Here is a 20703-nt window from a genome sequence, read left to right on the forward strand (position 1 = left end):
CAAAACAGAAGAAAGCTTTGCTTTATTCTTCTTTCTAAATTGAGGGTTTTATGCTGTTCCTCCTTTTCTTATTCTTTTCTTTCTTCTTTTTTTTTTTTTTTTTCCAGTTGGGAAAAAAATCTATGAGACACTGAAAGTCAAGATCAAAAACATTTCTGATTTTTGAAAACAGAAAAGAAACAAAACTGGATTAAGAAAAATTAAAGTCTTCAAGAGGGTGACACCCTGCTGTAAAGAGATACAGACATATAGGAAATAAAAGGAATAAATTGCAACAGAGAATTTCAGGTTAGAAAACATGTTTTAAATCTAATCAGCAACAAGGGTTAGGTGACATGGGGGTTGCCATTGCTGGAGATCAATTGGGTCTGGTTACATGTCTCACATATTTGGAATAACCTGGAATAACCTGCCTGCTGGATCAGTCAGTCTTTGCCTCCACCCAAGACAGAAGCTACCAAGTATCTGCCTTCCAAAGGTGATGGTGCTGGAACTTTATAGAGAAATGAACCTACTAATTATGACCTCCAGTCCCCTTGTTGACAGTCCCATCACATCTACCACTGCAGGGAGCGGGGAAGAGGGAGGATGCAACCTCCCAGAGCCTCCCCTGGGCTCTGCAGCCCTTCGTACTCAGCCTCTGTCACCCAGCCCTCCTCTGATCCAGAAAAGGAGCTCACCGGGAGAGTGCCCAGGAGTGAGGGAGTCAAGTTTTACTTTGATTCAAGCTTCTCCAAAAGGATATTTCCTGTGCTTGAGGGCTGATTAGAATTCTAAGTTCAAAATTATTTGAAAGAAGTTTTATCATGAGTTTATTTTTATTTTTTTTTTAAGTGGTCTTACATTGCATATTTACTTAGCCTGAAAAGTTCTGGCTGAAGGGAGTTAAATAACCACTATATTACCAAGAAATTCTTAGCTCTTGTTTATATAAAAAGAGCGGAGTGAGTCTATCATTGTCTGAAAGGAAAGTCACATTCCAGATCTCTGCTTACTTTGGGCACTGAAGGAGGAATGACTCTTTAACATTTAAAATTTATTTACTGGAACTAGTGCTGGAGTACCATGAATGTGATCACTGAGCATTTTTCTCTTATGTAGTCCTCTTTATTAATTCATCTTAATATATGTTGATTTATATAAATGATTACATAGAATATGTGACATGTTACATAAAAAGTATGTATATAACTAGTAAAATCTAGAAAAGGAAGGGACATCATTAGAGGGTTAAGTTGTCCAGCTGGCAATAAGACTGACAACTTTGATATTCCTTTGTTACTCCCAATTACATCCTCAGTATCTTCAGAGAGGCACAGCCAAGTGCCTGTGCTGTCTGGCTGTGTGATCAGCAAAGGAACCATGCTTAAAAATATGGCTCAGTTTTGGTCCATTCATGTGGTTTGCTAGTGAGAGAGGCCCAAATTAAGCTGAAACATGCCTTTAATACTTTAGCTCTATTTCCACCAGCTGATTAAGCCAGGTAAGAGCTGCACTTTGTGTGTGGCTTAGCTGGAGCCATGTATCAACATTGTCCTTCCATGAGGAAAAGCCCCAAATGGAGCTCACTGTCACCGTTACACTCTCCAAACTGAACTCAAGACTGACAGAAAGTTTTATATTTCTCCAGTGGAAATCATACTTGGTTTTGATGTATTTGGTGACATTAGACATCAGGGTTTTCAGACAGCTTTTGTACATTACAGAGTACCTTAGCTTGCTGATAAGAGATGTTGATGCTGAGGACAGAGGTGCATACCCACAGTACATCCATGTTTTACAGTCACTGTTAACTCCCAGCAGATTTATGTTAGTGCCTGTGAATGTTCAATAAATAAAAGCTAAGTTAAGATAACAGCAAGCACAGGGGTGACATTATAGCCTCTAGTCCCAGCAAAGTGCTTCAAATAATTTTTCAGTACTTGCTTTTCACCTTTACGTTCTAGTCTGTGTCTGCTCTACCCATCCTATCCCGCATAGCATAAGTTTTTTACATTGTACTGATAAGGATCTAGATCCCAGTGCTAGCAGGGATGAGCAAAGTAACCCAGTCTGTCCTCCTGCATAGTCTAGGTCATTGGTTGCCTCTCTTGTCATTTCTACATCACATCCACACTGAAGTTGCAGTTTCACAAGTGGTGGCTGTGAGATGTTGAAAAAAGTAGTACCTCAAAAAGGTAGTGACATCTCCCCCTGCTGCTCCCACCTTGCCTTTCAAGTGCTAGAGCATCTTGCTGTCAATCCAAAATAAATACACAAAAAGAACCAATAAAACCTCGTTGTTGGTGATGTTTTCCTTCTTTTTTTTTTTTTTTTTAATGAAGATTTTTTTTAATAATCTTCACTTCAGCTGTCTCTAACGTGAGAAAACTGAGCTGCCCTGATCTAGACTGTATCTCTAGAAAGTAGTAAAGGAAGAACTCCAATGCTGAGGGCACAGAGAAACAAGGGCCTGTGATTATAAGAGGATTTACATTAACAATAAGTAATATTGTGATATCTTCCTTGGAGGTAGATACCTACTGGATGTCACACCATCTCAGCAGGAATCCTGCACAGTGCCTGGGGAAGCAGCCAGGCTAACAAGGTGTCTCGTGAGATGTCTGAGCTGGACAAAACCCCTTCAAAGTCTGTTTTAACACCTAACTTGGGGTGGAAGGAGATGCCTTGACCTGTTCAGGAGCCACAGACATAAAGCCTACCTTGGAATTAAAAGCCTAACCATTTTTTTCTGGCAAATACTAAATGAGATGGTGGTACACATATACCTCAACATTCAGGTCTATGGAGTAGAACAGTCATCTGAAATGTGGACACTGCGATCAGGTCCCTAGCTCCTGTTTCAGCAAGTAGGACATGTCATGGGATGTGAAATATCTTAACAGGTGAGCAAGTAGTATCCACCTTCAGACAGCCTACAGCCTTGCCTTCCTGAGACATGCGAGTTCAAGTCCCCCCATGCTCTAACCACAGCATAAAAAAAGCCTTCTTTCTTTTGTCTTTGGAAGAAAGGCCAACAAAGGTCCATCCCTGGTGAAACTTAAGCAGAGGGTAGACACTGTCTTCGTCTTCTAATACAGGAAGCTTTGATGCTTCATTTGGATTCCTAACTTCATCAGGGAGCCAACGGCTTAAATTCAGATGTTTGAACACTAGATCCAGTTTAATCTGAATCACAACCCCAACCTTTACATCAGCTTTAGAAATGGGGCTTCAATTCCTAAAGAACCCTGAAAAATCTTGTCCTATGTCAGAATTTCAAGCATCCCACTAGGGAAGAACCCATCACACCCCTGCAAGCCATTTCAGTGTTACACTACCTGCAATGCCAGGAATTGACACAGCACATTATAGGTAGTCTAAATCTGTCTGGCTTCAGCTTTCAAAAACTGCATGATCTCTTCTTGGTACATGGAAGACAGCAAGGATCCTGACTGGTTTGGTACTCCATGCTTGCAAGAAGCCTCCCTATTTTGTCACTAGTAAAAGATAAAACCCACAAATTAGCTCATTGTCCATTTATACACCATTTACTTGATACAGAAGTATCATAAATATATGTGAAAGCTAATGGTGCACCTGGATGACCAACTAAAGTCCCCAAATCCACGGTACAATGGAAGGGTGATTCTACATCCCCTCTCTGCCACATCTTTTTTGTGCAGACAGCAGTATTTGCACAGCCCCATCAACAGCTCGTTTAGTAAACACATTAAAAACTAATCTGCAGTTTTGTTTTGAAGAGGAAATCTCAGGCTTCTTGGTCCAGCAGTCTGTGACTGTACAACTCAACACTGGCATGGAGGAAGGCACTGGCCAAGGGGCAGAAGAAGAAGGAAGCTGAAAGGTGCCTTGCAGTCACAGCCTGACCACGAAACCTCACCCTCGGCTAATTAGTTGCACAGTTAATGCCAAAAATCTATTCCTGCCCTACTAAGTTACAGCCATTTCAAACCATATTTTTCTTCCCTGGTTGTTTGGCAAGAGTGTTATGTTCCTAGCTTTAAATACAGCTATCTAGGGACTCCCAGAGAGATATTTATTTCTATTATATTTTTCTTTTGGACTATTCACAAAGCCAGCAAGGATAAGAGCTAAAAAGCTGAGATTTGAAAGAGGAAGGGGGTTTAAATCAGATATAGCCTTTCAAGGAATTTTGGTGAAACATCAGAATCTGGAAACAAAGACTAGAATGTAGATAGAATTTCCTTGGTGTTTAAACTTTCATGTTTTAGTAGAAAAACCACCCTGCTTGAAACAGACTCAGGATTTTTGAGAAGCTGATGGAAGTAATGGAGTGTGACGTACATGGCTGAGACAGAGATTCTACTGGAAGAAGCAAGCAGTATCTTTAAGAAATTGCCAAAACCTGCGGAAAGCTGACATGGGCAATTTCTTCTGAACTGAAGCTACAAGCAGATGAAATAGAAGGCCATTGAAGTAATGAAGATAAGACTCTTCTGAGCTGGTATATGAAATGACCAAGCAGACAATATTAAGAACACCTAAGTTATCAAGAGCTTGGAGTAAGTGTATGCTATATGAAAGTGCAGTCACCTTTGTTATGATTGTGTTAAAACTGAAAATATTTCACATGGAATGACTTTAATGGCAAGAGAACAAAAATCTACCAGTTAAATTCACTCTTTACAATATAGACAGCTACAGCTCCAAGGAAATCAAACACTGCTTTGGAAGGACATGTAGGAGTCACTAAGCGCAGCCAGTGCAGCAATTCTCTGCAGACCATGACTCCCAGCATCACAGAGGTCCCACTAGCTCTTCCAAAACCAAGGAATGACAAGACTCTGTGGTGACAAACAATCTTTTCCCAATGCAGAACTTGATGTAGGTAGGTATCAGACTTTGACCACTTTTAGTGTTGACACCTAAGCCTGTATTGGACTTGAATCATAGTGGACATCTGTTGATAATCACCATGACCAGGAGCATTTGCTGCTTTTGGTTGCCAAGTTTTAGAGGACAAACTTTTACTGAGTTTCTGGACAGATGAAGGCAGCTCAGGACAGTATGCAGCTTCTGAATGATCAGGGCCAGAGGTTGTACTGTACACGTGATACTCTCTGAACATACGCTGAGAAGGAAGAAACAGAGGATGTGTGTATCTGGGATGGATGTCACAGACTGAAAAAAAAAAAAATACAACCGAGAAGTAGATGTGTTACCAGAGAAGCTGCTGGAAGAGAAAACAGGCATTCAGAAATCTGCCAGCATCAGCAAAAACTTTGCCCCAGCTGCAGAGCGCACCTACTGACTTTGGATCAGGTTCTAGAGGGAAATTTTACCAGTTGCAAGAGTCACAAGCTTGCCAGACCCCACCAAAAAATGAAAACTGCAAATGAACTTTTACTGATGACTCTTCAGTGGGTTTAAAAAAACACCACCACAAAAAATATCAATGAAACAAAAATCTATTTGTGAGATTTAAAATCCAGATAGTACATAACCCCATGGTATTTTAGGTTGAAGACAGTAAAGAGATGTAAATAACCTTTAAATAGAATGCACTAGAAAATATGAAGAGATACTGACAACTAGCCAATAGTCAGCTGGTTAACACAGGCAGTTCTGTAAAACTCAGTGGGGGGACTTGAACACCATCTTCCACTAGAATATCTCTGGTTCACTCAGTATTTTGATAGTCAGAGAAATGAAGAAGTTCCAAGAGAAGGAACTGTAAGAAAAAACAGCCACTATAGCATAGAGAAAAAAAAACCAAAAAAACAAAAAACCCAAGCTATTTAGAAATTTGGACTGCAGGGTAACCATGTTCTTGCACTAAAGGTGGCAACAAACTGCCTTGAGCAAATCTCTCCATAAAACACTTTCAGGACATTGTTTCATCACAATGCAGAACAGTATTTTTTATCCCAAATGCTCTAAATTTTCACAGGGTAGGAAAGTATAACTGCTTTATACATAGGCCCAGGCTCAAGCTGGACTACAAGCCTAACTTCTAAACAGGATGGATGTGTCTCCTGCTGTACCGAAGGGAAAACCTTTGCCCCCCTCCTTCCTTGTGCTCAGCAAGGGCTCTGGGAGACAGAGTATATGCAAAACTTGGAAACTGTGAACATTCGGTGCCCAAGTTATGCTTAAACACAGCAGACCACTACTGTACCTGTAAAGTACAATAGCAATTTAGATGACAGGCACTTGAAACTACTAAACAAAGAAAAAACAATTCCAAACATGGATTGACAGTGATGTGGCCTGGCAGAAATGTCTATATTCTTGAAAAGGAACAAGAAGATGCTATTCTCATAACCTCGTGCAGTGAGTGCAGTGCGCATTAAGTTAAAATAGCTTGTGGAATTAGTACTTCCCTCCCTGTCCCCGCCTTTAAGAAAAAGTTGTTCTCTGTGTGGAAAATACTTCCATGTCTTCACATATTATGAAATAATTTAATGAACAATTAGATACAATTCCACGGTCAAAAAGATTTTCCTACTAAGTGTTACCCACTAAGGGGAAAGACAGTAGAAGACCTTCTAACCAGGTTAACCCCGAGATTGTCACTGATCTCTAGTGAGATGATTAGACAGCAGCCAGCCCAGAGGATCTGACACCTATTAGGAGTAGGAGCTTAGTCAGTCATTATCACCCATCAGAAGAGATACGCCTGTGAAATTAGCAAATATAAACTGTACCATGGCAGGAGAGGTACTACCAGCAGAGAAAGAGAAGAATAAATCATAATAACGTACAGTGCCATGAGGGCTTTCTTAGGAGCCTCCTGAGCAATCTCACTATTGAATTCAGGTGTAAGGAAACAAAACCAGAACACATGCACGGAAGGACTCCAAAATATGATCAAAAATCTAGAAAGCACTGATTGAAGAACAAACAGTTCAGCTTGTTTAACCTTACAGAACAAAGGCTGATAAAAAAAATATACAATTTTGGTCTGTGCATACAGCAGGGGGCAAAAGGGAAAAGGAAAAAAAAAATTCAACATCTTACAACTGCATATGAAGAAGTGCATAAACATTAGTGTCAATAACGTACAGGTGTACCTCAGCAGTATGTTAGAAAGGTAAGCATTTGTATGGCAGCAGAGTTAAGGTAGAAATCAAAAGGAGCTAATTTTCAAAGCACAGATGTTTTCTAGACTCTGGTTTGCGTAGGAAACAAAATTTTGTGTGCACCTGCTTTTATAGTGCACTAAGCCCAGGAAATGGCTAGGTCCTTTCGCTATTATTTATATACTTAAAACATAAGCACCTGTAAACATTTTGAAGATACTAATAGGGGAAAGCTTATAGATATGGCTCCAACCAAATACATTTGTAAAAATAAGTTACACAACAATACAATTAAAGGATAATGAAATATAGCAACTCAGATTTTTGGCAAACATTTTATAATTTTTATATAAAAATCTCAGTAAGAAACCAAGCAGAATATCTGACAGAAACATCTGCCTTACAACAAGTTCAAAAAAAAAACCTCACAAAAGAAAGAGAAAAAAAGAAAAAAAGTAAAATTCCAACCCCCCAGAATCCTTTTTAATTATAAACCAGAATATCAACAAAACACTTAAAATAATCTCAGATTGTTTGGCAACTCATCACATGATAACAAGAGACACATTTGATCATAAGAAAAGTTTAACTTTATATACAACTTCACTTGAACATTTGCTCTTACCAGAGTTAATATACATTAAAAAAAGATTCTGGCAATAATACCAGGTTCTATTTTTAATACCTGTGTATAAAACATAATGTAAAATGCTGAAACTCTATAATTAGGAGAAGTGACATTTGATTTCAATGGGTCCCTCTTTGCTGAAAAAGACAAATACTGAAAGAACAGGTGTTTAGTGGCAAAATAAAACTGTTTCATTTCAGGGTAGTGTTGGCTGACTGCGAATAAATCTAACCTAATACTATTTATTTCTTGAGGTTGGTAGTAAATTCACAAGTGAAAATATAATCTAGTAAGATTACATTTTAAACTTTATACTTTGTCACAAATGTGAACAGAAAGGAGCCAAGTGCCTTTCACTATGCTAAACTACTTTCATGCATGCGAGAAAAATACTTTACCAACTGTCTGAGCGTATTTTAGAGAACTTCAGGTTTTAGAAAGCCCTGGGGGAGCAGAGGGGAAGTTTCCTACCAACATCTGCATAGAATGTAAAATATATAATTAAAAAAACCTAAGGTATATACTAAAGTTTACAGACCAATGCTTTCCATATAATAAATAAAATGTCCATAATTGATTAGATTCATACACAGAGTAAAATACAACCTATTTTTACAAGTTTATATACAAAGTGTATTAGTAGGCCCAGGGGTGCCTCATGGGTTGGAAGCATCTGCATTAGCATGTCACATTGGGAAACCCCAACTTTCCAAGTCAGTGATAAAATATATAACTACTTTGTTTTTCATTCAGATACAAAGTAAACTTATTTTTCATCTGAAATAAATGTACATAATATTCTGTATAAACAATAGTTCATAAAGCTGTTTAAAATGTAACTTAAAAGTACTGCATTGATTAACTTAGAGCTCTGAAACAAGCACGTGCAAATCCCTTTGCTTTAAAAAAAATAGAAGCACAGATGTTTGTTTTTTTTTTTTCTTTTGACTCTTCCATGAACAGTACTAGCTGGTAGAGATTATCGTTTTGCTTTCTTTACTGGTGTCTCCTCTGTTTTCTGCTGGCCTTTTCTCCGTACCACTGTTGGGCTGTCTTCCCTTTTACGTTTGGTAGACTGCACCTTTAACCTGAAAAGCATTATCAATAATTATTTTTTACAATGGTAGGACCTGTAAAACAAAAAGGGTGGTCAGGCATAATCCTGTTTAGAAGATGGAACTTAACTGTCCATCTCTGATGAATTACCAGGATATATTACTTAAAAACTTACTATTAAAACATTATATACCAGCACAGACCACAGGGAGACCTTGCACGCTCCCATCACATCTTAGCAAGGTACTAGTTCTTTCTGTTGGAGAGTGCTCCAGATGCAGAATTTGGGGCTAGAGCTCTCCTCCTTCCTCCTCATCTCTTTTGGAAAGACTTGTGGATTATAACAGAATAGAATGGACATTATCTTGTACCCTGTCTCACAAAGACAGAATAGCAGCAATAGTGGCTTAAGTCCCACATACACAAGAGGGAGTAAAAGGCAGACTTCATGTACTCCTATCTTGATTTAAGCATCCACATGTAAGTCCACCACATTAATTGTAAGTGTGGCTTAAACTCTTGGCCATTCATAACCATGTGAAGCAATTAACATCATGTGAACAGTGACAGCTGATCAGTGCATGATACACATGTTCTTGAGGTTCAGTTTGAAGACATTGCCACATTTCATAGTGGATGACAACTAAATATATTTGGCATATAACCCATTTTACAAGTAAACTGCAAGATGAATAGCAACTGTACACCATGTTTATTATTCCCTTGGGATTTGACACTGTGATCTCAGCTTTAAGAAGTGTACCAGGGAAGGAGGGAAGGAGAAATATTTTTGAAACTTGATATAAGGACTCTCAGAGTTTCTTCTCCTTAATTGGCTGATCTTAGATAGAACTTTGAAGCATTAGAATCATGTCATCATATGTTACTTTAACCTGAATCACAACTGCCTTATTCCAGCTAAAGTTAAAATACTGCAGATTCTCCCAAGAGGTTTGAGGACAGAAAGAAAAAAATTCTAGTCTTCCAAATGTTAAAGGAAGGGCGAAAAAGAAAAAAACATAAACAGAAGAAAATCCTTTAAAAGCTTTCATATATCACAACAGAACACAGCAAAACTAGACTGCTGTTCAGGTTTTGAAACAGCATATTACATATGAGGAAAGAATCAATGTAGTGGCTTCCAAAACAAATAATAGAAGTGGATTCAACTTTTAATACTTACTGTGTCAATGGAGGAGATTTATTAATTTTTGTATCACTTGGAGATCTTTTCTTCGCTGCTAGGTTCTGTCGTTTTCTAGGAGAAAGTGAACTTGGACTGCTGCCTTTAGAAGTTGCACGTGTGTTTGGCTTGCTGGGCTGCTTTCTGTAATACAAAAGAATGATGAATGTATATATAACAAAATACTTTTAGCAAGTCACTTTCTTCTTGCATTCCAAGTGCAGAAAATTAAGACTGCACAGTATTTGCAACAAGGAAATCACAGTTGCCAAAAGAAACAGTGAAAAAAAACATTTACATGCTTCAACACAAAAACTGCAATGCCAAGTTGGGTATTTTCGTATCAAAGGTAGAATCAAAAGGCTATTTTACTGACAATATTTAACTGAATAAAAATCCTAGTTAGAAATCTGCAGTGATGCTGGTACATATGTGTCTGTGTTTAAAAAAATACTACCAGCAGAAAAACAAAAGCAGCAAAGGCAAACAGGCTGCAAAGTTAATTTGCTTATCTAGTGTAAAAAACAAAAAACCAAAAAAACCAACAAAAAACCACCTCCTAATGGCTTCAGTATCTACCAGTTCAGAAACATGAAAAACTGGTTACTGGCGATTAACTTCAGTTTAGTAAACAGGTTACTTAGAAAAGCTGGTAATCTAAAAATGCTGCAGATGAAGAAGCAGCACCTTTCACAGAATTATTCCCAAATGCTACCTATAAAATGCAGACTGTTTGCAGCACCTTAAGATAGAGATGCTTTGTTACAGTCAGAACTAGAAAGATAGAACTGGAAATCTCAGACAAAACACACACACCTATCTATAAATAAAAAAGTAGATGTTTCCACAAGCAATCAAAATGAAAACACTAGTATCTAAGCTTTTACTACAATTTTAGAGTTAACAGTTATGTGAGACTGAAGAAAGTCCCTCTGCCTTTACCCAAACAAAGCTATTATTTGCAAAGTAGTAGTGGTAAAACTTCACAGTTTGTATTTAAATCAAGACTACATAACTACTTTCTCATTCAGCTCTGAAATGATGAATTCAAGAGCATATGAATAGTGCTTCAAAATAAGCCCCCAAAACTAACATATAGTATGATATCCTCAGGAATGAAGTAAATCCAGTGAAATCACAGAAATCTTACCATGAACATAAAAACAAAGCCTGGACTCCAATTCTGTTTTGGAAGGCAGCAACATAAATTAAAACTTCCCAAAGCTGATACCTTTCTTTGTTTCCACAACAAAGTCAGAAATATGAGCTCTGCTATAATTCTGTTTGTCCTCAAAAAGGCAGACATGCTAAGGGAGATGAAGAACATCTTGAAAACAGAACTCTTGCTACCACTAGTCTTTTGCAGTAAGATTGCTTTCTGAGCTTGCAGATCACCATACGAGAAATGAAATCTTCCAGTGCTGCAGATTCATGTATTTAACTTGGATAATATTTGGAAAAAGAAAGGGACATGGAAAATTACATTTTCACCCTGTTCCAGCTCCAAATACCAAATGGCAAACTGCACAGTCAAGTCAGAGGTTCTTTTTTACCTGTCAGAACTAAGTGCCCTTAGACCCAACTTCCAAGACATCACTAGGATGAAGGCTGCCAACAGGATCAATTCTCACCTCTTGACATATGTTTTTCGAGACCCTAACAGTTTCCTCACCTCCCCTTTTGATTCTTCATCCCTAGAAAAGTGGTACTGGAATCAGAACCAAAATTATTTGGAAAGCTCCCATCACTTTAGAACGCCCCCCCCCAAAAAAAACCAAAGAAAAATGAACACAAGCAACAAAAAACCATGAACAAACTCCACAACTGAGAACAATGGAGAAAAAACCCTGCTGTTGGTGTTTCTACACAGTTACCTTTGAGCCTCTAATCTTGTGGCTGATCTAGTTGTGGCCCCAGAATGTGATTCATCATCATCTTCGCCATCTTCTTCCTCACCTTCTTCCTGCTCTTTTAGTTCATCTTCAGAAGACGTTAATTTCCGACGTTTTCTTTCTGGCTCCAATGTTTCTGTCCATGTAAAATTTTACACATGTGCTATAATTTTCCAAAAGCCCTCCAAAAGGATATGGACACTTAGTTTAGAAAAGATATTCTATTCACAAATCCCATTTTAAGTAAGTAATTTTCCATTTCCTTTATGCCTCAACATTTTTAATTCACACTTGTTTGACTTAATCTTGCTAACACATTCACCATAGTTTACTTATGCAGCTCATAGCCAGAATTCATAGAAAATTCATGAGGCTTTATAGAAGCATCTGGGATGTAGCAATTCTGACATGAGATTACAGCAATTTACACGTATTTACATAATATTTACACTAGCTGTAACTCAATGATTTTCCTTCAAGAAAGGAAAATTGAATACAGCTTATCTCATTGCTATTAGTAAAGAGAAATGCACAGTAATATCTTCTCATTCTGTTAGAAGTAGCACAGTTGCATGTTTTTACCAGTTTCCTCTGACTGAACCAGAGAACGCCTGGGCTTTCTTCCCCTTTTACGCACAATCATTTCTTTCTCAGCTTCATCTTCCTGAAAAAATGGAAGTAAGTAAGGCAAGAACAATTTAATTTAAATAGAAGACAGACATTTTTCATTAGATACTGCATATAAACTTACAAATTAAAATGGTTGCACTTACATTTGTTGTTTCTTTCTTATTAGATATGTCTATACCTAAAAAGAAAGGAAAGAACAAAATCCTGCATTTAAAATTTTTTGCTTATCAGTTTAAAAAGGAGCTCTTTCAAACTCTGTCAACTCTGCATAAACATCACAGAAGCTCAGAAAACATTTAAAGTCTCTAATATAGAATATAGCTTTGTTGTATTTTGTTATACACAGAGACTGCGATAATGATTTTTTTTTTTGTAAGTAGTAAGGCTTTATATGAGTGAGCGTATGCTGTTTTGTTTTAATGAAAAAGCGAAAGTTACTTATCCCTTTTAACTACTGTCAACCAATTACAGAATGACAGAAAAATTTAGCTTGGAAGGGACTGCTGGAGGTCATCTAGTCCAACCTCCTGTTCAAAGCACAGCTAAATTAATTGATTCGATCATACTGCTCAAGATCACGTTCAATTCAAATCTGAAAGTCTTCAAGAATATGTCAGTGTTATGGGAGGATGCTGCCTTCAGAAACTGGGCATCTCTTAACTGCATGAGTTGTGCCCACTGAAAAGAAACTCTCTGCTTCCCACTCTATACACAGGTTGTCGGTTCAGCTGGGGTAGTTAATTTTCACAAGAAGCGGAGAGGGGGTACAGCCAGGACAGCTGACCCGAACTAGCCAAGGGGCTATTTGATACCATATGACATCATGCTCAGCATGTAACTGGGGGAGCTGGCTGAGGGAAGGAGGGATCATGGCTTGGGAATGGTCTGAGCATCAGGTTCAAGGTGGTGAGCAATTGCATTGTGCATCACTTGCTTTATATATTCTTTTATTATTACTTCTCTCCTTGTGTTGTCCTGTTAAACTGTCCTTATCACAACCCATGAGTTTCTACCTTTTTCTTCTGATTCTCCTCCCTCCTGCACTGGGGTGGGGGGGGCAGGACAGGAGTGAGCAATCAGCCACATGGTACTGAGCTGCCAGCTGGGCTTAAACCACAACACGAGTCTGTCCCTATCTCAAACCCTTGTGCAGAACACCTAAAAATTACCAGAATAAGTGAACTGCAGAGAGGGATTCTACTTTGTTTTCTTTTCACTGCCAGAGGTTTTTCAACCCTTTTTCTCACATGAATGCTAACATACGATGAAAAGTTTAACAGGATATTTCATCCACTTTATACACTCTTCCTAATATCACTGTGACATCAACAGCCTTGAATGAGAAAATGAAATGTTACTTAACAAACTAAATTAAGCTTTAAGTGCAGGGTCAGATGTCTGTCCCTTTTTGAATAAAAAGCAAACCAGAATGCACTTTTATACCTTTCCTGCATTCTTGTCTGTTCTCTTTACACTTGATAGAAACCAAGTACCACATGACCAGCTAACTCTTCAGAGACAATTCTGAAGCATACGGATTAAAGCTGACATTTCAACCAATGCAGAGAAAATAGGAAATAGTCCATATGTGCAGTGCAGCCAGATTAATATCTCTGTAGAAACCTAAGCTTCTGGAAACTCCAGAAGATTTGTTTTGAAGACTTATTTTCTTGGATTTGTTGCATCAATGTTTGTATTTGTTTACAAACCATTTTTTAACCTGCCTTTCAGGTTCATCTGCTTCCAGAATGGATTTTCAAGTCTACTTTATGAATGGTCATAATTAAAAAGACACATTTAAACACCAGTGCAGTTCCAAGCAGACTCCATACATCCAAAAAATTAACTACACCCTCTAAAATTCACCGAAGCTTGACCTGTTACAAATCACAGCTGTTTGAATAGGAAAGAGAAATAGAAAGTATCTCACTTTATTTGACTTTAGTTTGAAGCACTAAAAGTACATTTCTAAGTTAAGCAATCATCACCTAAAGATATTACAATAGTTGTGAGAGGGGAAAGAAATATCCCCCTCAAGCTACCACTAAGCTCTTTAGACACATATCCACAGATAATCCAATTAAATGAACAAAATTTCATTTTTTCCCTACATGTATTTTAAAACAGTTAATGTAGTAAATGTGATTGATAGTCACTGTATGAAAGAAAATAAGCAGAAATGGAAAAGACTCACTAAGAACCAATTTGATGGTGTACCTACCTGCCTTTGAAGCTCTGCCATGTGCCTATCCACACAACCTAATTATTTGGTATATTCTGCAATTCATTATTCAGCACTTAGCAGTGCTGCTCCATCTTTGAAATAAGTTATCAAGTTACTCTTTTTTTGAGTAAAAAACTCCTCCCTAGGAATTAAGGACAAGTCTTCACTGTTCTGTTTATTCAGATGTTTTCACACGTTGATAATACTGACTGCCAGGGATGATGTTTAGGAAGAATCCATGTGATTTTCTTGAAAACCCTCTTTTATTTATTCCATCTTTTGTTTTATTTGTTAAAGCAGACATAATTTCCTTACCTGTTTGAGGTGTTTTTCCTCTATTTGCAAAGACAGGAAACTGCAACTGAAAAAAAAAAGTGTTTATTTTTTACTTAAAAGAAAATAGAAAAATCCAGGATTGTATTACAAATACAGAAACTTGCTCCCATTCACAGCAGAACATATCTGCAAATGTAGGAAACATGAATATTCCAATGAGCATACAGAAAGCTTGTAACCAAGTTTCTTAACAGTAGCATGTGTTTTTTCCATTTATGATATTTGAAATGAGTCAAGTCAGCCCATAAACAAAATAAATCATAGCACATCCAGTAACTTGATTGAAAGTAATCGCAATAAGAGACACAAAGTTAAAAGCAGTTTCAGTTGAGTATGTTTCTGAAAAATTAATTATTAAAAAAGTTTAGTGTAGTCTCTTTATGTAATGACACATACAGATTTGCAGAATTATAAACCCCCAGAATTTTGTATTTACTCAGAATATAGAGAGACCTATGTATAACTACATAACCTCCTATGATGATTGTTCAAAAAACCCAGTTGCTTTCATTACTGAACGACTACACTAGGATGTGTACGCATCCTTTGAAGTAGCAACATGTTCTCAAAGCATCCTAGGGGAAACTGTCATGCAAAGATATCATCTCACCTTAGAGACCATTATCTCAGATGAAGGGCAGATATTGGCTTCTTCTGAAGCCTGCTTGTAAATTGGCTGACACACCAATCAGGTAAAGGTACAAAACCTTTAAAATAGTTGAACTAGAACAAGATGATTCTGTTCCAGTACTGAAGGTGCCAAGGTATATCTATTTCTGAAGGGGATTTTAAAATCAGTTTTAATTCTTATTTGACAAAAAACCCCCCCCAAAAAACGCAACAAAAGAACCCCGAAAAACAAACCAAAAAAGTCAAACACCAAAACCCACACCAGTTCAAATTACTTTTCATTAAATTAATATGGGGAAAAAAAAAATAATTAGGAAAGATTAGGAATTTTGAAACAAAACTCTACCAGACCTATAGAAGGGACAGGACTCAAAGGGCTGCCTGAAACACTGTGGGAACAGAACAAGCAGGGATGAGAACTCCTGCCACCTACAGCCTAGGTAAATTCCCAAGACTTCCAACACTGATGCCAGCTAGTGTCTCACCAGACAAGCAGGCAAAAACCATGAGTTTTGTTTTTAAAATCACCTCTTTTCTATGTGGTAACATTGATTCTGACATACATGAATTCCCAGAAAAGGAGCCTTCTACCAAAATAAATCCAACTAGTTGTACTTCACAAATACGCCTGATCCATTACTACCCTGTGCTGTAACCCAACTGCATTGCAGAAACCCTCCCAACAGAATGCTTTCTTAACGGTGAATGTACTTCACAGGGGTTATGGAATTAAGATACAGCTGAGCTTTAAAAGACAGATGTATGTTTCATGAGCTCTTAAGTTACTAACCTGCATGTCTCTACCTTTTGAATGAAATGCATTTTCTATTTACAATACATAGAACTGCATTACACAATTTATTTTACAGATATTAAGAGTTACTATGAGCTATTATTATGACAGGTTCAGTAGAGAAAAAAAATCTTAAGTTCTCAAAACAAAGTCACCACTGATCTTCAGGACAAAATCACTCTCAGCATAAATTAAAAAAGACACATGTTCACACAATCATAATTTCATCTTGTGTACAAGTATATTGCTAGCCAGTGTAACACAGCTTTGTATTAAGTATGTTGTATTACGTTTGATCCTGTTAGGTTATTGGCAGTGTTCTGACTTAATAGTATATTTTACTTACAAAGTTCAGTTGTATTGGGAGATACTATTAATATTTTTTGTTCACTTAGACTGAAATCAATCATCAAGTTTTCTGTAAGATGTTTCTGAAATACTCTTAATGGTTAAACAGATAAATGGCTTTTGAATTACTGTGTTTAAATGCACCCAAACAAAATAAAGGCACTTACATTCCCAGTGCTCATATCAGCTTTTGACTCCCCACCTGAGGGAAGAAATATGAATTCAGAACTTGAATGTCAGTATTTTCCTTGGTTTTCCACACAGGTATTACGAACTACTTACCACCAGGTTGTACAGCTTCAAGAGGATATTTACGAGGCCTTCCCCTTTTCCGCTTCACTATTACAGGCTGATTTTCCTATTAAAAGTAAAGGACAAAAATATTTTAGTTACATTTAGCATTTGAGCAATATAATACAAAGACTGCTGCTAATTTTATAATGTGATAGTGGCAGAAGTAGTGCTCATCAGTTTAAAAATACAGATGAGGCATATTTCATAGGAAGAGACACTGCCTGTTATGAAATCCATTGATATAGATGAAAAGAAACAAGGCAACACCCAATTATACAAAATTCTCAGTGGCTGGCCTCAGGCACAAAGCAAGCCTGAGAACACAGTGCCTTCTGCCCCCTTCCCCTCAACAACTTGGTCTCACAAATACTGCTGGCTTACCCTGTATATCCTACCACACCTTTTCAGTCTTACAAGAACTCCAAACTTTGGATCCTCTAAGCCCTTTTTCCCAGTGCCATATAGCACAGGCTACATCTTGTAATAGTTGAGCAAATACTATTAAACAGTCAATATCCTAGTTATCTCAATATACAGATTGGTGACATTCTCTATATAGAAAAGCCCTTACTTTGAAGTTTAAGCTTTGAAAGAGAACTTTAAGTAATGAATATGTTTAGATGTTCAGATCACAAAGATCCCCAAACTCAGATCACAAAATCCCCAATAATAAACCTTCTTTCCTTGCAAATAGGAGAAAGTCAAGTGCCTCAGTTCAGCATTTACTGAAATCTAGCGATGTCTCCCTCCACAATGGATCTCAGTGACTGAAGCCTTGAGTGAACAAAAATAACAATTTATTCTTTAAATTTATTCCACTTCCAAATTAGAGGCAAAAGCAGCAAATGATGAAATCCAATGTCTTTATGAGAACTGTGTCCATTTTGAGGGGTCAGCAACAATTTTAAATCTCTAGGGTTCAGACATTGTTTACAACCACCACTGTAGAAAAACAGAAATATATGCCTAAGAGACAACAAAGAATTTAAAAATTGTTTGGTGATATTTTTATAAGCTAGCGACTAAACTGTCTACACTTCAGTTACGAGGTTTTTGGAAAACATGATTTCTATACAACTCTATAGAATTACTTTCTATTCAATATATAAGTACTATTAAATGTAGGGAGGGAGTTACTTCTACTTCAATAATCAGCCACTGATGTCTTACGGTCTGTGAGCTTATACTTTGTGATACAGAACTGCATGAGTCTTTGGTACTTTACAGTACCAAACATAATTTTTCACAGCTATTTCTGCATTGGTGAAGTCAAGGTTTTAATACTGCTGTCAACAAAATAGAAAGTACTTATTTTCAGTGTGAATCTGCATTATCTCAGTTAATTAAGTTAGTATAAGACCACTCACCTCTGGAGAATTTTCACTTGATTCTAGACTGTGCTTTTCAGACATTTCCTGTTCGATGGTAAATTCATCTTCACACATACAGGGGGAAAAAAAAAAAAAGAAACTGTACACCTTTGTTTTATTAGGCAAAAAAACCCCGTACAAGCCAGCACTAAAAGCATTAATTCATTCTGTTGCCCAAAATTCCCCAGAAAATCCATCAGAAACTATTCGCCTTACAAGAATATATTGGTCTGCCAAAATGTTTCCCTGACACTAGATGAGTTAGACAGGTCTTCTAATTTAAGGTAAAAACAAAAGCTGAAGAATATGACCCACTGTAAAATGGTATGATAAATACAAGCCACTATTCAGTTTCCTTCCACATTCCATGAAACAGGAAGCTGAGGATACAAGCTCACTGCAGAACATTTTCAGACTTGTCAACATGCTCCCTGGAGAGACGAAACTACTAATAGGTCAAACTCACATTAGGGAAGATACACTGTTCACCAAAAGACAGACTGAGGTTACACCAAAGCCAATATTAACACTGTGGACACACCATCTTTTATTACTTATTTTAGTGCAATTAGTAAGTCAACTACGATTATGCAAGTTGCACTCTCTTTTCTGGTTAGTTTCTCTACAGAAACAAACAAGACTGATTTTGAGGTGGTTATGTCAGTTTTTTTCAGGGAAGGACACCTTTTATTTGTAGTCAGTTAGGAGTTCTTGTCACATACCCTGATCATGCTATTCCCTTATCCACCTATTTTATCTGCAGTTAGATTTCCTACCCGAGGTACATACTGAAGTAATACTGGAGTGGATGGGTGACAGCACAGCAGAAACATCAATCTGCTCTTGCTGCTAGAAGAACTAGGAGTAATGCAGTATTTGATAGTAGTAACAGAACACAGAGCAACTAGAGAATATATCCAAGTATTTGCTGGGATCAAGTTCATAACTTTGTTCAAAATCATTCAAATGATATTAGCATTCAGTATAGGTTCAGAAAATTGCCCAGAATAGGTAGTTTCATTACCTTTTTCTTCCACAGTACTTTTAGGAGGCGTATGCTTAGGAGGCGTATGCTTTACATCAATTTCTTTGGACACCTCTGCTGTATCGCCTGAAGTAAGTTCCTACATTATTTTGAAACAACAAAGAAAGGAGCATCTTATTACAAATGTAACTGTCAGTTACTCATACTAAAAAAAAAATCCACACCCCAATACATGAGTAGTTATTTTATCCATTAAGATTTTGTAACATTTCTTAAAAACTGATGCTGAGAAGCTTTAATCAAAATAAATGGGTGAGATATTCCTTTTAAGAGTACGGAATATTTGGGACTATGTACTCTTAAAAGGAACGTCTATTTCATCCTAATTTCCTGGTTTTGACTTAGAAGGAAGGGATCAGTGCAAACCCAGAACTTGGGTAAAGTCCAATATCCTCTTGCAGATCTCAGATCAGTATGACCATGAAGATGCTGAACTGACTGGACAGCTGGGATCCTGCAATGCTCCATGCTAGCACAAGCTCCTAACTATTGTGCAAATTGGTCCACCACAACTCAAACAGATTCAGGTGCTGTGTGCAACAACACGGACCACTGCCTTTTTTTTAATTCTTATTTGTCTCCCCTTTGAAAGTATCATTCTATAGTCAGTTATTTTGTATTCAAGACAATGCAAAAGTAGTTTACAGCTAATAATGAAAATACGTCCAAAAATAAACTGCTACAGAAATAAAAATTTAGACTTCAATCTTATTTCCATTGCAATTGCAGAACATTGAAAAACGTTACTGAAAATACCTTGATGTTGTCAGGTTTTGTTTTGGAACACGGACTTCGTTCATCATCTTTTCTCACATTCTGAGCAATCAGCTGGTTGCCTGTAAAAACAAACAACAGTTCAGGTGTTAAAAAAGTGCCTTCTGCATTTGTCAGATTCTGATGCCACTTTTATGTCAGCTCACCATTACTGTGATTCAAAAGATTCTGAAAAGCATCATCTTATTTACAAAAATATGAACAGAAAATTACGCTAGCCCCTCTTCGAAAAAGGGAAGACCAAACAATTACAGAAAAACAATTCCACATTTCTTGTATGTTATGGGTGGGGGTTAGGGGTTTTTGTTTGTTTTTAAAGATAAACTCTTCATTGAAAGTTGACAGGTACCACATCAAGAAATAAAACATCAACATCAACTCATCTAGAGACAGAGAAAGCAGTTAATGCTATGTGGGACACATAATGAATAAAGCATGGTTTCTAATTACTCCA

General features: G+C 37.3%; 1 protein-coding gene across 2 annotated transcripts in view; it reads right to left on the bottom strand.

Annotated features, from left to right (window-relative positions):
- Positions 1 to 7281: 7281 nt before the first annotated feature.
- Positions 7282 to 20703, bottom strand: part of BOD1L1 (biorientation of chromosomes in cell division 1 like 1) — a 37505-nt gene continuing 24083 nt past the window's right edge. Inside the window, exons 15-25 of one of the 2 annotated variants that reach the window (XM_074904536.1) lie at positions 20232 to 20311; positions 19455 to 19554; positions 18428 to 18495; positions 17049 to 17124; positions 16934 to 16968; positions 14975 to 15020; positions 12579 to 12613; positions 12388 to 12469; positions 11788 to 11941; positions 9914 to 10057; positions 7282 to 8762 (exon numbers count right to left, since the gene is read on the bottom strand). In XM_074904536.1, the coding sequence (XP_074760637.1) occupies positions 8654 to 8762; positions 9914 to 10057; positions 11788 to 11941; positions 12388 to 12469; positions 12579 to 12613; positions 14975 to 15020; positions 16934 to 16968; positions 17049 to 17124; positions 18428 to 18495; positions 19455 to 19554; positions 20232 to 20311 (929 nt within the window). In that variant the 3' untranslated portion in view covers positions 7282 to 8653. Of the gene's footprint in view, positions 8763 to 9913; positions 10058 to 11787; positions 11988 to 12387; positions 12470 to 12578; positions 12614 to 14974; positions 15021 to 16933; positions 16969 to 17048; positions 17125 to 18427; positions 18496 to 19454; positions 19555 to 20231; positions 20312 to 20703 lie in introns of those variants that run through there. The other variant, XR_012633535.1, reaches the window with a different exon arrangement.

The sequence above is a fragment of the Athene noctua genome, chromosome 4, assembly GCF_965140245.1.
Source record: "Athene noctua chromosome 4, bAthNoc1.hap1.1, whole genome shotgun sequence".
Taxonomy (NCBI): domain Eukaryota; kingdom Metazoa; phylum Chordata; class Aves; order Strigiformes; family Strigidae; genus Athene; species Athene noctua.